The sequence below is a fragment of the Eptatretus burgeri genome, chromosome 17, assembly GCF_056783735.1.
Source record: "Eptatretus burgeri isolate ZD-2024b chromosome 17, Ebu_testis_v1, whole genome shotgun sequence".
Lineage (NCBI taxonomy): Eukaryota > Metazoa > Chordata > Myxini > Myxiniformes > Myxinidae > Eptatretus > Eptatretus burgeri.
In genome coordinates, this window is record NC_140977.1 from 23,101,390 (window position 1) to 23,117,179 (window position 15,790).

Sequence of the window (15,790 nt, forward strand, 5' to 3'; positions counted from 1 at the left end):
ATTGGCACGATCGTGGTGAGGCCGAAAGGCCCACCCGTGACTAGTTCCCGGCGTTGGTCCGAGAGGGTCACGACGGGATTGTCCGTCCGGTGGGCGACGTGCCGCGATTCGAGTTACGTGGCCGTTCGCACGCCGGCGTGCGCGAATCCGCAACAATACATACATATATATATATATATATATATATATATATATACATACATATATATATATATACACATACATATACATATATACATATACATACATACATATACATATACATACATATACATATACATACATATACATATACATATACATACATACATATACATATACATATACATATACATATACATATACATATACATATACATATACATATACATATACATATATATATACATATACATATACATATACATATACATATATATACATATACATATACATATACATATACATATACATATACATATACATATACATATACATATACATATACATATACATATACATATATATATATATATATATATATATATATATGCTCGTGCTGCTGGCGGCCCAGATTAATCCCACCCCGACCCAATTTGTGGTGACAGGCGGTTAACACTCCCAGCCTGGACGGCTGAACTTCTCCCTTGGAGGCCTGCAGCTGAAACTCTCGGAGATCAATGTGTGCGCGTGGGAAAACAGTTAAGCGCTGCACCAGGACGGCACAAGGGGGAATATATTCGAACCCTACGACAAATACATGGATACAGCCTCTTAAAATGAACACATTTAATGAAAATAGACAAATATTCACAAAGCACAATAATAAATGTAATAATTATAAATACGTGAGATAAATTAAACTCCAAGTCGAGGCGCCTCTACACAACTTAAATACAGACAAGGGGAAAACGAAACAAAAGAAAATCCCTCCTTTTATGCTTATACTTAGCTTGGCCCAGAGATGGTCTATGTGGAACTTGGAACCGAGGCGCTTCCATTTGGGTGTGTGTGTACGCAAAAAGGTGCAAAGACGTACGCAAAAAGGTGCAAAGTTGCTTCTCTTGCTGCGGGACAAACGTACGTCAGGCAATTCGTGTGCAGTATTCAACAACAAAGCTCAGAGACCCCACACAGCTGCTTTTATCATCCTCAACGACCCGCAATTTGACAAACACGGGGCTCGGGTTGCCGCCAACGACAAACATCGGTTGCCTTTTGTCACATCCGACGAATTCCTTGCTATCCCTGCTGTACATAATAATAAACCCCATTCACTGTGCCACATACCTTTCCTCACCTGATTGTAAATAAATGCTTGTGTAGAAATGTTCCCAACTCGTTTTCATCTTTTCCTTCATTGGTCCATATCCTAGCTTAGCAGGGACGTTATCCCCCAACGATTTGTTTTCTAACCGGTACGTCCTTAGGCAGTTGCGCTCTGCTGCATCTGATCCTGTTTGAACAAGGCGTACCGAGGGCGTGTCCCCAGGTAATTAGATCACGTGACCATTAGGTAACCAGTATCCAGTAGACAGAGGACCCCAAGTCATGTGGTAGAGTTATTGGCGTTCACGGTCAATTAGTGATCCACTGCATCACGGAGTTATCCGTGTGCGATGGCCTGCGATTCCGGAGAGTCTGGTGGGAACCCAAAGTAGCCCCCCCCCCTTTTCGTGGTCCTCTTGCCCCAACACCGGGTTCGCAACAATTTACAGACAGACACAGACACAGACACACTACGGTACAGTGGGACAAACAACGCCACATTATTAAAAACACCTCACCACGACGTTAATTTGAACAACCTCACCACATGATGCTATCTAGACAGGATTATTTTAACTGAGGGTAATGACTGTGTGCGAGTTGTGTCATGATTTACACCAATCGTAATCCAAACATTTCTTTTGTACAAATTAGTAAGGCCAAAATAAAAAAAAAACATAAAATAAAATATCAGTTGATCATCCCCGCCCGTTTCCTTTTTTGAAGCAGAGTCCTTTTTTTTGTTATTTTGCCAAACATCCCGAAAAAAAAAATCCATATCTTCGTGTACAACTTGCAGCATTTTCTGAATCGATCATTTCTTGTTATAACCGAGCCGCAGCGCCGAGTGCTGTGCTGCTGCTTTCCGCTCACTGCGCTTTCCATTTGTGAAGATGGTCTTCATGAGCTTGCAAATTCGGACGGGAACTAAAGTCCTGAAACCAAGATATGCTAGAACAATTATTGATGGGCTCCATGTGTGATGTTTTCTCCAATTTTGCTTATGGAGAGTTGAACCAGGGAGAGACCATACAGGAGCAAGACCAACCAGTGCTGGCGAGTCCACATCACACATGTGTATTTAAATAAATGTTTACTGTAGATCTATATAGAAAAGATGGCATAGCAAATAATTTGAATATGAACAAATTGTGTAGTTTTTTTGGTATGTTGCCATACATCTAAATATATTTGTTATGAACTGTGGGGCCTCGTGAGAGTGTTGGTGACGAGTCGGGAACATGACGACATAAGTCACGATATTTCTTTGGGGATAGAAAACGGACACGTCCGATACATGACTGTAATGATGATATAGCCTTTCTGGTTAGAAGAGTAAAAATAATCAGAACACGCATTTTTAGAGAATTAAATTGGCTACACACCAGACAAGTATAAAACCATAACAAGCACACATAAGATATGTGCATGGTGTGCGATTCCTTTCAATTTATTTACTTTTAAGTGTTTCTGTGCAATAAACTTGAAGGGTCCTTGAATGAAAATGCCAGTGGCCATTTTGTTCCTAAAAATCTTGCGGCCATTTTGAAAAAAAAAAAGAAAGAAGCAAAAACAAATTAAAAGGGCCTTCTTCCTTTAATAATAATAAAAAAATCTGAATGATAAACCGATTTTTTTTTTTGTTTGATGGCCCAATATTGTTATGAATCTGGCAGCCATTTGCACACAAACAGACAGCAGAGTCCCCGCAGTTGTTATTTCGATAAGTATGTGTTTCTCGTCAGGGTCCCGTCCTGTCTAATGGGTTAATTTCATGTGTGCGCTGCGGGTTTCTTTATAGTCAGGTTTTCTACATTAAATCTCCCCTTCGCTCCATCATCGCCATTACACACATGTTCGGGGCCACGGGCATTGGTGGGGAGAGGTCAACCCCGCCCAGCGAGATGGGTGTGCCTCGCAACCAATGAAGGATAGGAGTACCTCAGAAGCCCCCGACCAATCCGAAGACGAGTTACCTCAGGGCGGCCCCGCCCAGCCAGATGGGATGTTCGCCCCCGACCAATCCAGAGAAGAGTTACCTCAGGGCAGCCCCGCCCAGCCAGATGGGATGTTCACCACCGTCCAATCAGGAGGCGAGTGGGAGGGGAAGAAATCCCTCGAACCTTGCAAAAGGGTAGAGTAGAGTGGTCGTCAGGAGGAGAGTAGCGATTTATCGTGGCCATTGCTCTTGGTGTACGTCGGAGCAGTCATCGTGGCCATTGCTTTGGTCTGTTGTCGTGGTCGTCCACAATCGGGGTCTGCGGTCTTTGGCAGGGCTCCTCGTGGTGGTGGTCGAGCAGCCAGGATCGTGGGCTCATGGATTTCAGGTCGTGGGTTCGAGTCCCATCGTGGTGGGTTGGAGTCGATGTGACCGCACGAGGAGGAAAGGTACCCGGCCAGGCTCTGTTCCCCCAGCTGAACTATCCTCCTTGGCGGGAGGACCGAATAAAGACCCAACGGCGTCCATTTATTTTGGGTGTGTGCGTGTGTGTATGTGGGCCCCGTCCTTCAGTAGAATTGCTTAAGTGTTTTCTTTTCATTAAACATTGCATTGGATTCGTGATCAAGTCTGCTCTGTGTCTCCCTCCCTTATAAATAAACCCTCTTGTTAAATGTTCCAGTTCATTGCCTGTGTTTTCTTCCATTGACCCAGCATGGTTCATGCTCGAGAACCAGTAAGCCAATTGGGCTGTAAGTTGTCGTTGGACCGACGGACTTTGGTAATTCCGCTCGGTTACACCGGACCAAGGTCGCTAGAGCGACCTGGTTCGACAGAGTCCGTCGAGGGTGTGACTTCCCCGGTAATTTGACGACGTGGGTACTTAGGTATATTGAAATTTGGCTATTAACCCTACCCCATGCCGTCAGAGAATTGGCGAGTACGGTCCTCAAGTGACCCGTGACCTTCGGAGTTGTCCGAGAGTCACGACCTAAATTCCGGGTGTTCGGTGGGAGACTGCTCTACTGCTCCACCTGGCGGCCGTTCCTCGCCACCGACCCCCGAACCCACAACAATATTCGTCTAAGCGCATGAAAGTGGTTACCACTCTGTTTCAAAAAAATGAAGTTTGTTCCATTGCCTTCTCACTACATGTTCCTGAAATTACAAGTCTAACTGAGTTCAGAACAAAAAAAAAACTATATACACACACACACACACACACACACACACACACACACACACACACACACACACACACACACACACACACACACACACACACACACACACACAGACACACACACACACACACACACACACACACACACACACACACACGATACTTTGAAGAAGGGGTACCTATTCTGATGGTTTTGCGAGTTTTCAATGAAATTACCTAATTTTTCTTTTATTTTCTTTTTTGGCAAAGCAAATTAAGGTCATAGTATGTAACTTATTCTAGCAACTAATCTATCAAAATACCAATTTCTGGGATTATTAATAAATAATACATACCTTTTTTTATTACTGCTCTATTCAGTGACTGTCAGATGCTGAAAAGCACTAAAAGAGAGAAGATTTATCGAACAAATTCTTGGATGTAAATTTTCAATTCAATCAATTCTGGGAGTAACAAAAAGCTCTCTAAATTCTCCAAAACTGTTTTAACTGCCTTCTAAATGAATAAAATATTTTTTAAATACCTGGAAAAATATTTAATTTATTTATTTATTTTTTTTTAAAGGAAATTAATTTTTTTAATCACATTCAAAAAAGTGTGACGGGCAGTCGGACAAAAATGCTAAATTACTCCAAACCAAAGCCATGCATGTTTTCAAATTTTTTTATACTATTATATCTACATCACTGTGCCCCATTTGTAAATAAATTTTAGTGAAAAGAATCTGATGCACAGTAGGAACAAAAGCATTTTTTTTTAAAAAACGTAACGTGCAGTCAGACATTTGGGTTGGAAATTTCAGTCAAGTCGCTGTAATTAAGCATCCACCCGGATCATCTCAATTTTTTTTTTTTTTACATTGATTATTGGTAATAAGTTGAATAACTTAAGACACGTAAATACGAGTCATTGATAAACTAGTCATTTTGTGAGGGGATTTCATAGTCCCAGGCTCTAAAAGGGCAATGAAAGAAGAAAAAATAAAAATATGCCAGAATGTGCATATATCATACGAATCCACCACTGACCGACAAATGCTGATTTTCTCAGACGGTGGGTGACAACCTTTTGATTAGATGAGAAATTTCATATAGAATGTTTTATATGTTGTAATTATATATATATATATATATATATATATATATATATATATATATATATATATATATATATATATATATATACACACACACACACACACACACACACACACGTCATATTTTAAGGTGAAACAAGAAAAAAGGCCAATACTGGGCATGTATATTCAATAAAAATCCAGTAGATTCAGTAATATACATCATAGACCCATGAACCTATATATTTTAAGGTCCTATGGAACACTGTCTGTGCAATGAACCAAATTTCATGACCAGTAGTAGTCTTTGTGACTTTCAAAAATGCCACTCAAGTCAGGGTATGCCCTAAAACAGGGGTGGGAACCACTTACATGAGCTTTGCAATTCTTGATATTACATTTTTATAAATAATTTAATTTGAAGAATGTTGTTTTTATAATTTCGAATTTTTTTTTTGTCTCGTCTCCATCACCCCCCCCCCCCCACGTCTTTTTTTGGGTCGAGTTAGTTGTAGACCAGAAGTTTGGTCCGATTTCCCAAAAGCTTGAGGGATGAGTTCCGTGACAACACAACAGATCCTGCAGATTATACACATCACAATAATACATTTGTAAATATCAATACGATTATCCCGTCGAACCAATCATTTGGATTTTGGTGCATCGACTCGTACTCGCTGAGATTATCGAATAAACAAGATAAGCGTGAAGAAAACTCCTCGCCCAGTGACTTACCAAACCAAGAATCCACTGGAACGTCGTCCTCGGTGTTAATAAGGTTGAAATCCAACACAGCAACGTCGATCGAATCGTAATCGTACGGCTTGCCAGGTTCCATCGCCGCGAAAAAAAAATCTCGTATTTACCAAACTCAAGTAAATGACCAGATCACTGTTTCAAACGCCGCGCGAGCGTTTAAAAAAAAAATCCGCGATTTGAAATACTCCCTTGTGATTGGCTTATAAAAAGAACACCCGGAAGTGATGTCATTGTGAATCGGGTCCCATTATTTCGCCCGTCAGAATTCTCAACATTTATTGTGTAGAACTATTTTCGAAAGGGTATTTGTAAAAAGGGTTTAGTATATCTTTTAATTTATCTTCCGAATTTAATATACCTTCCACTCCCACCTTTACCCCGCCCTCATCACCTCATCGAATGAAGAGGAAGACTCCGCAAAGTATATAAAAAAGGAAAGTATTCTTTGTGTCTGGGGTGTGTTCCATGACCACTGTTTGTAGGGCGCTTGCCAAGCGGCTTAAGCACTCAAACAAGCTCTCCAACGAAACGGTTGATAAGGAACGGCTGCCTCGGAAACCGAAAGTAAGCTGATGCGGCATAATCATTGTGGGCCAACTAACCCAGCTTCCTTCATTCTCCAGAATATTTACCATTGTATACTTTCAAATTCTTTCGCCGACGTTATTGTAAACTTGATCCGGCTTATAGTCTTTCTGATGATCTCAGGACTTCCGTTATAGGAATAATTGAGGCAATCAACGGTGTATGGTGGCCATGGCGGTATCGTGCGCGGCAGTATTTTAATATTGCGTGGTTACCGACCATTTTTCACTCATTTCTATCTCTCGGTGGTTGTGAAAGATTGCATTGAACTACGTTTAATCTAGTACGGTTGCGTGGCCTGTGTACCTAATTTGGGGTTGCAACTGAGGGAAATGGTTAATTTTCTGGTCTTTCCCGAGGAAAGACAACAACAACAAGTGAAGGATTTTAAAAGGAAGTGACGTCATCTTGAGTAACGTTGGTTGGATTAATAGTTCAAAGCGAATTATTTGGTTGAAGAAATCATGAAGAGAACATCACCATCGATAACTTTGTGATTACCATTCGGCCTTTCACTCACTTGGCCGTTCAGAGAGATCTCTTGTGTTTGTATGTTTGAGATTATCCACGTTCACCAAAAATATTCATTATGTTCGAACGTGACGAACCTGGTTTTTTGTGTCAATTGAAAAATTCATATTTTTCTCAATAACTTTTTACAGAAACAGTTTTGTGTTTAATCCAAGAATTGCGTGACGTGTTGTTGTGGCCTTGGTGTTTACAAGCGGCGATCGACCTTATTTATGATGATCTTGCATTGATATTCTGATAACTAAATGTAGTTTAATTTGTTTTGTGCAGCTGAACGCAGAATGGCGGCGGGACCGTCAATGCCACAGCGAACGTGGGAAGCTACAAACAGTATGGTGGAGGTGCAGAGTTTTGATGAGATTTATAAATATGACAAAAAACAACAACAGGAGATACTGGCTGCCAAACCGTGGAGCAAAGAGTAAGCCTTGATTCATTCCTTCCCATAACCACCATTTATACCACAAACGCTATCCCCTCCACCAACGCCAACACCTCCCCCCTCCGCCAATACCACCCCCCCTCCACCAATACCACCCCCCCCTCCGCAAATACCAACCCCCTCCGCCAATACCACCCCCTCCGGCAATACCAATACCACCCCCTCCACCAATACCACCCCCTCCACCAATACCACCCCCCTCCACCAATACCACCCCCTCCACCAATACCACCCCCTCCACCAATACCACCCCCCACCCTCCACCCATACCAACCCCTCCACCAATACCACCCCCTCCACCAATACCACCCCCACCCGCGTCAGCGCCTCCCCTCCGCCAATACCACTCCCCCGCGTCAGCGCCTCCCCCTACACCAATACCAGCTCCCCCTCCACCAATACCACCCCCCGCACCAGCGCCTCCCCCTCCGCCAATACCACCCCCCGCACCAGCGCCTCCCCCTCCACCAATGCCGCCCCCTCCGCCACCAGCATCATCCCCCCGTCACCATCACCCCTCCACTCTTCTCTCCTGACCGTCATCCTTGCCGGTTGGCATTGTCACCTAAATCACCACCATCCCCACCACTGCCACCATCACCATCTATTGTCACCATCCCCCATCAGTACCACCATCTACCCTCCTCCATCGGCACCACTATCTCCCCTTCCCCCAACTCCCTTCACCTCCAATTTGCTTCTTAAGATTTGATATCCTCAATACTTATGTACTTTGAACTCAGATCTGTACCCGTTTACAGCAACCACTACTTCAAATACTGCAAGATTTCAGCATTGGCGCTGCTGAAGATGGTGATGCATGCAAGGGCAGGTGGTGCTCTTGAGGTGATGGGTCTCATGCTTGGTAAAGTCGACGGCGAAACCATGCTCATTATGGACAGCTTTGCCCTGCCTGTTGAGGGCACGGAGACGCGTGTCAATGCACAGGCCGCGGCCTACGAGTACATGGCTGCCTACATTGAGAACGTAAAGCAGGTGCGTGGGATGAAGGGAGAGTGAGCTTGTATGGAAAATGGGTTGTTTCTACAACATAGCAACCACTTTTATTACCGCACTTTATTAAAGGGGTATTCTTCAGGTTCGCCTATTGATGGTTGATAGACGTATCCCTTTTTCCATCAAAATGAATGCTGTAGATTCTCATGATAAACAAACCTCCTGAGGACCCGTCTTTGTGTTGAAAATTTGTTCCACGAGTTAAATTAATAAGAGCAACCCCCAAGTGATCAGGGTGCGCAAGTGTCCTGTACGAGCATGGTCTCACCCCCGAAATTCTAAATGAACAATAAAAACTAGATATCTGCGATCACAAAGCGATTGCTTATGGTCAGCCTCCCCCGGCATACCCTTGGCGATTGCCCGTGACTTGCGCTGAGCCGACAATCCAATGATGGCATTTTTACCTCCGCCACCGAAGGTGAAGGAGGTTGTGTTTTCACCCTTTTTTTTTGTCTGTTTGTTTGCTTGTTTGTCTGTGTGCAGGATATCTCAAAGAGTTGAGGATGGATTCAGATGAAATTTTGTGCAGGTTGAGGGTGTGGCAAGGTCGAATTGATTCGATTTTGGTGAAGATCTCAATCCGGATCCGGATACAAGAATTATTTAATCTTTAACGTGATTCTTCACCATTGAGAGATCGGGCCAAAAACGATGTACGTAGACTTGACAGAAGTAAATAGACACAACGATTTTCAAAGAATTTATTTATTGAACATTTGAAGTCTATTTGTCCCATTTTAATACAAACACTAGTATTTGGTAGACTTGCCATTTGCAGATTTCAACGCTTTTACTCTTTCAGGCAGAGAACTAACGAGTTGTGAAATTTTCTCTTGTGGGATTTCTGTCCAGGCTTCACACAAAAGGTTTATCCATTCTGCCTGTAATGTTGGTTTCCTGGACTTTTTCCGCACAGCTCGATCCAATATGGCCCAGAGGTGTTCAATGGGATTCATGTCAAGAGACTGACTTGGCCACGGAAGTTGCTTGATCCCATTTCTGTCCTGCCATTCTTTGGTCTTTTTTGCAGTGCGTCACGGAGCTTCATCTTCCATGAACAGAGTTGTTTTTGACCATCTGACCAGTGGAAAAGACAGGGAGACGTCCATCCTCAAGGATAGAAATGTGTCGTAGAGTTGATGTTGCCAACACACTCCACAAGCTCTCTCCGACCAGCACTCCAGATTGATCCCCACACCATCACTGAAAAACCACTGTGTTTGACTGTTGGCTGCAATCGGTTCAAAGAGAACTCTTGACTGGGAAGTCTTCAAACCCATACACGTCCACTGTCAGAAAATTGAGCAAATTGGGACTAATCTGAAAAAATGACAGTTTGCCAAAACTCCAAGGGTCTGTTGGCCATCTCGTCAGCCCACTTCTTTCTCCTTTGAATGTTAGCCGGTCGAAGAAGAGGTTTTCTCCTAGCTGCTCTCCAATAGTAACACAGTTGATGAAAGTACCACACAGCATTTCTTGAGCTTACTTGGACCTCCTCTGCAACATCTGCTGCCTTACGACGAGGATTTTTTTTTATCAATGGACCGCTTGATAGCTCAAAGACATCTCTCTGAGGACCCAGATCGACCAGAACAGGAAGCTGCGGATTCCTTGCCTTCGCTGGTGAATTGCACAGTCACCTGATTGACCATAGGAAGCGGAATGCCAATGTTCTGAGCTATCTGATGCTGGCTGACTCCACCTTCCGATTGGCCAACAATTCGTCCTCTTTGAAAATTGGAAAGTTTGTGTGCTTCCTGGGTTCGAGGCATTAGTTAGGCAATTTTAGCAAATTGTATTGATCATCTGTGAAAAAATTGCTTACCAAAAAATTTCTTCACTAACATATTCATCTAGGTGTCTACGAACACTTATCAATAAGTGCAAACCCAAATCCTTGTGGAAAATTCTGGGGTGGCAATCAAAGTTCGGGTGCTCAGAGGGCCTGCGCGAAAAAATCGGAAAATTGACTTTTTCCAATATTGACTTGTGGGATGTCTAACTCGGGGGTTTTAGGGTGCTGAATTGATTCCAACCATTATTTTTGAGAAAAAAACACTCCTTGATCATACAAAATGCATGTTATTGACATTTTTAACAGAACTGTGCTCAATGGAAATGTTGCTTCATCAGCTTTTACAACCTTATTCATCAAACTCCCCAGTATCTTCCTCACTCCTCTTGTCATCCAGCTGGTTTATGTTCAGGCAAGAGTTACCATGACAAATGTCACAAGCAGAAATACACTTGACTCCTTGCTTTTTACAGCAGCACCTGAGTGAGCTGCAGTCCCCCACACAGTTGCAGCTGGCAAACGTCAGGAGGTAGTCTGGTGCAATGGGGTCTGTAGAAGAGACTGGTGCATATCCTTGCTCAGTGAGTTGCTATCCATAGTCCCGGGCATCCAACGATGGACTTTGCAGCATCAGCCAGTCTCGAGTCTGGAGGTAAGCTCGGAGAGAGTGCTGTGCTGCAGCTCCTGTTGTCGGGGGGAGTTTCTCAGGTTTTATGCTCCCAGTAGCAGCTCGCTTGCTGAAGATGTCGAATCTCAAGTCTTCCAAGTCTTTGGAGGATTTCCCATGGAACATGAGCATGAAAAGATCACAGCCTGCTTTAATGATATCACCTTTCTCAGCTCGGATGTCCATAAACACGTCCATTCCCCTCTCTGCTTCATCAGTCTTGCAGAGCTTGCTTTGCAAATTTGGTTTGCTAAATCCAAAAATTGCAGACTGTATCGCAGCCAGAGAAGCTGTGCAAGAAGATGAGATCCCTCCGGTATATCTCTGGGAGGGCCTCCCGGATCTTTCCGACATCGTAAGATGTTTCTCTGGCTGTTGTGAGGAAGATCGGATGGTCTGCAACATGATGAATCAGCATAACCAGGACGTCTGTGTCCTCAGCCCTCACCTCGACAGGGGACTCTCTTGCCTCATCTGGAGCTGCGCAGACGATGGAGGTGTCGGCATCATCTGAGCATTGCTTTACACTGATTCCATTCCTACTAAATGTCTCAGCAAGGAGCAGAATGAGCTGGGCTTTGTTGTTCTTGTTATCGAGGAACTTTTCTCTTGCAATGATTTTTGAGATCCAGACGAATCTGAATGTCACAGCATGCATTATTTGTTCGTCTCAAGTGGTCATGGTCCTTGGTGGAGCTGCTATATCCGTCAAAGACCACCGTTATCCGGAGGCGATGGCTCCCCATGGACTTCACAAACCGGAGGTAGCTCTCTGCAACATCCTCCCAAGTAAGGTTAGCCTCCCACTTAACATTGTGCAGGAGCCACCCACCATCAACCACAAGGCTTGTGCAGGGGGATTGTTTGACAGGTGCCACACATGCCTTCCAGGGACCTTGCGAGGGCAACCTTGTCTGCCTTTCGCAACTTTTGATTTTTGTCAAACAGAGACTTCGGTTTTGGCGTCAACTCAAAGCGCAGAGCTTCTTTGGTCTTGACTCCATGCTCACTGATGACAATGAGGCGGTTGAATAGCTTCAGTGAGTCAATGACCAGCTTCTCGCCATTGACTTTGGGTCCAGATCTGAGGCTTGCAAGTGATTTGACCTTGTGTTTGGTTCCCATTGCATCCACAACAGTTTAAAAAAAAAGACATTTTTTTTTGTAAACAACAGACAGGACATGAAATTTTGACATAAAACAGACAGAACACACATACAGTGATGTGTTTTAACATTAATAGGTACACTCTACGTTGAATATATTCAACTTCTATTGAGTCCGGTACACAATAATTTTATATCTAAAAGCTCTTAGCTAACGTCAGCTAACACAGAGAATTCTACTGAGCATGAGCACAAGTATAACCAACAATATAGCAGTGATTTCAAAAATGTTGTATGCTGGTTTCAGCACAATTTGACCAATCTGAATCAATTGAGCCAAATTACTGCAAAACACAGTCTGAGATATCTAAAAATGTATCATATCAATATTTTATGGCCAGGGATTCATTTATCCTCAAATCTAATGGTTGGAATCAATTCAGCACCCCAAAAAACCCCGAGTTCGACATCCCACAAGTCAATATTGGTAAAAGTTAATTTTTCTGATTTTTTTCGCGCAGGCCCTCTGAGTACCTGAACTCTGATTGGCTCCCCAGAATTTTCCACAATCATTTGGGTTTGCACTAATTGATAGGTGTTCGTAGACACCAAGATGAATACGTTAGTGAATAAATTTTTGGTAAGCAATTTTTTCACAGATGGTCAATACAATTTGCTAAAATTCCCCAACTACATAGTTAATGTCATACGAGACACAGGAACTCGTTTCTGCAAAGAAATAGTCGAATATTCGTACAAATCACTCGGTAACACTGCATTATACAGATGAAATGAAGATATTTAAGGTGTCTATTTACTTCTGTCGTGTCTCTGCATCGTATGATCTCATGAAAATGTGTTGGGCCAGATATATTCTTGTGAATCGGGCACAGAATGTCGGAGGTATGCGCTTTACCGAGTGCCCTTCTAGTTTTTTTTGAACCGCCATATGACGTTGGCCTTCAAAATTTATGGATAGAGTGTAAATTGAGAAAATGTGTCCCTATCTACAACATATCCACAAAAATCAACTTTAATTCCGAAAGTCCCAGCTGGCTCTGAGATACAGTTCAAAAATTCTGGAAATTGGAAATACAGGAAGAAAAGAAAAAAAACTTAAAATGGTGGTTTAGTACTCCTTGTGGGTCTAAGAAACTGTGGTACCATTAAGCATTGGGGCACTAATTGTCAAAACAAACCTCACAACAGCAATAAACCTTTCCCTGTGCTAAAAGGGGGAGGCTTAATAATTGTACCTTCTCGCTCTTTCATCTGCAGTTCTCATTTGGCCAGAATAGCACTTAACACACTGGTAATACTGCAGTTTTATTCAATCTGAACTATCCAATAGCTCGACCAATTTTAATATTCAAAGGAAATTGAACATCTCACTGCCCCTTACATTCATTTAACATTGCTTGGTTAAACCTGGATACCATCCATCCACATTGGGACCATACTCTGTTGGCTCATTCCGTGTCATTTCAGCCAGGGCTTGCGGTGACCCCCTCAGATTTTTCTGAAAAAATCTGAGGGGTGACCCCCTCAGATTTCTACCTTAACATATATGAGGAAGGTTTGCCAAGTTATATCTCAAAATTCCAAGTAGTGTCCGAGATATGGCCCTACAAACACCCTAGGGTTGTTTGAAATCTGGCAGTCGCGAGTTGCAGATTTGTATCTGAAGCATTTTTGGAGGGCTCTAAATTCCAGAGTTTTACAAACATAGTTCTGAAAATTCACACAAATGGTGTCTATTAGTGAGGCTTTCAGAATCTGACATCAAAAATGTTCTACTTGAAATACTTTTGAAGATATGTACTCTCAAAAGTAGTGATTTGTAACATGCAGTCAAAACAATTTGAGTTTTCAAATTGCTGCCAACAGTCAGTTTATTCATCATGAAGAATTTTGTTGCCTGATTTACATAATTGAGTGACTGGATCATTTGCACAAGAAAACTGAAACCTTTTGGAGCAAAATCTTGGGTGCTATAGGTGTCTGAACTTTGCTCCAGACTCAACGACACTGAAATTTACCCCAAGTGTTCACCACGTTGACAGTTACACAGCTCTTTTAAATTTTTGTCACTTAGACACATGCATAGGCAAACTGTGGTAGAAAATTCAAGAGTTGTTCTCAATCCCTTCTAGTTTTATAAAGGCCCACTATTTAAAAAAAACATGTTCGATGAAAGATGTAGAATAAAAGCAATAGGTGTGCTTTTGAAGTGGAAGCCATGCCAAACATTCATAAGTTGGCACCACAATGATCAAATTGTTGTGTTTTTTTGGTCAGAACAAGTATGTGGTTACTTTAATTTGGCTCACATTTTTTTTTAAAAGGATATTTTAGTTTGAGGCCGCCGCCAATCTCAACGACAAATTAAGACACATAATGTGATCATAATAATCACCATTATAAATATTCATTTGCATATCTAATTGTTTATATACTTAGTGTACATTGTACAAAAGTCTACAGGTCAGGTCAGGTATGGGAGCATGGGCCAGAACAGCACGTCGCTGCGTCCACTTTCCGCCGGTACTCCAGGGGCCTCCGTCTGGCCATCCCCCAGGCAGATGCCAGGCCCATCCCCATCTCCTTGAGATGATGGTCAACCTGCTGCAACCATGAGGCATGTGGTCGACCCACTGGCCTCCTCCACTCATGAGACTCCCTCGCTGAGAGAATCTGGTGAGCAGGATCAGAGTCAGGAAAACGAGCCACATGTCCATACAGCAGCAACTGACGCTCACGGACTATGCAGGTAACAAATGTCATCCGAGTCTCTCTCAGTAACCGCTCGTTGGACACAAAATCCGACCAGCGATAGCCAAGGATTCTCCGAAGAGACCTGGTACCAAAGGAATTAAGTCTCCGTCTCAGATCCTTGGTCAGAGTCCAAGTCTCGCACCCATAGAGCAAGACTGGAAGTACCAAGGACCTGAAGACTCGGACTTTCGTCCTCCCGCACATGTACCGGCAGCGCCACACCCCATGATCCAGTGAATCCATGACTCCCCAGGCCCGACCCAGACGTCTATTGACCTCTGACTCGCAGCCAGCAGAGACATGAATATCACTGCCAAGGTAAGTGAATCTCTCCACGACCTCAACATCCTCACCACAAACAGACACAGACAGGACAGCAGCATCCAAGATGTCACCGAAAGCCTGGATCTTAGTTTTGACCCAAGAAACCCGTAATCCCAACGGCTCCGACTCCTCATTCAGCACCTCGAGGGCCCCCAAGAGGATGTCTAAAGTCTCCGCAAAGATGACTGCATCATCTGCAAAGTCAAGGTCCGAGATCTTGACATTCCCAAATGACGCACCGCAACTTGATCTCTCCGACATCCTCCCTAGAATCCAGTCCATTCAAGTGCTGAAAAGTGTGGGGGCAAGTACACATCCCTGACGAACTCCAGTAACAACTG

The 15,790-nt window shown here is 43.2% G+C and overlaps 2 protein-coding genes across 10 annotated transcripts in view; one reads left to right on the forward strand and one right to left on the reverse strand.

The window, feature by feature from the left end:
• TPX2 (TPX2 microtubule nucleation factor) overlaps positions 1–6,417 on the reverse strand; it is a 38,009-nt gene extending 31,592 nt beyond the window's left edge. For all 6 annotated transcript variants that reach the window (XM_085861277.1, XM_085861275.1, XM_085861276.1 and 3 more), the window contains exon 1: positions 6,181–6,417. In XM_085861277.1, the coding sequence (XP_085717403.1) occupies positions 6,181–6,283 (103 nt within the window). In that variant the 5' untranslated portion in view covers positions 6,284–6,417. The remainder of the gene's footprint in view (positions 1–6,180) is intronic.
• Positions 6,418–7,135: 718 nt separating this feature from the next.
• Positions 7,136–15,790, forward strand: part of COPS5 (COP9 signalosome subunit 5) — a 72,143-nt gene continuing 63,488 nt past the window's right edge. For all 4 annotated transcript variants that reach the window (XM_085861293.1, XM_085861291.1, XM_085861292.1 and 1 more), the window contains exons 1-3: positions 7,136–7,338; positions 7,591–7,741; positions 8,524–8,758. In XM_085861293.1, coding sequence (XP_085717419.1) covers positions 7,602–7,741; positions 8,524–8,758 — 375 coding nt within the window. In that variant the 5' untranslated portion in view covers positions 7,136–7,338; positions 7,591–7,601. The remainder of the gene's footprint in view (positions 7,339–7,590; positions 7,742–8,523; positions 8,759–15,790) is intronic.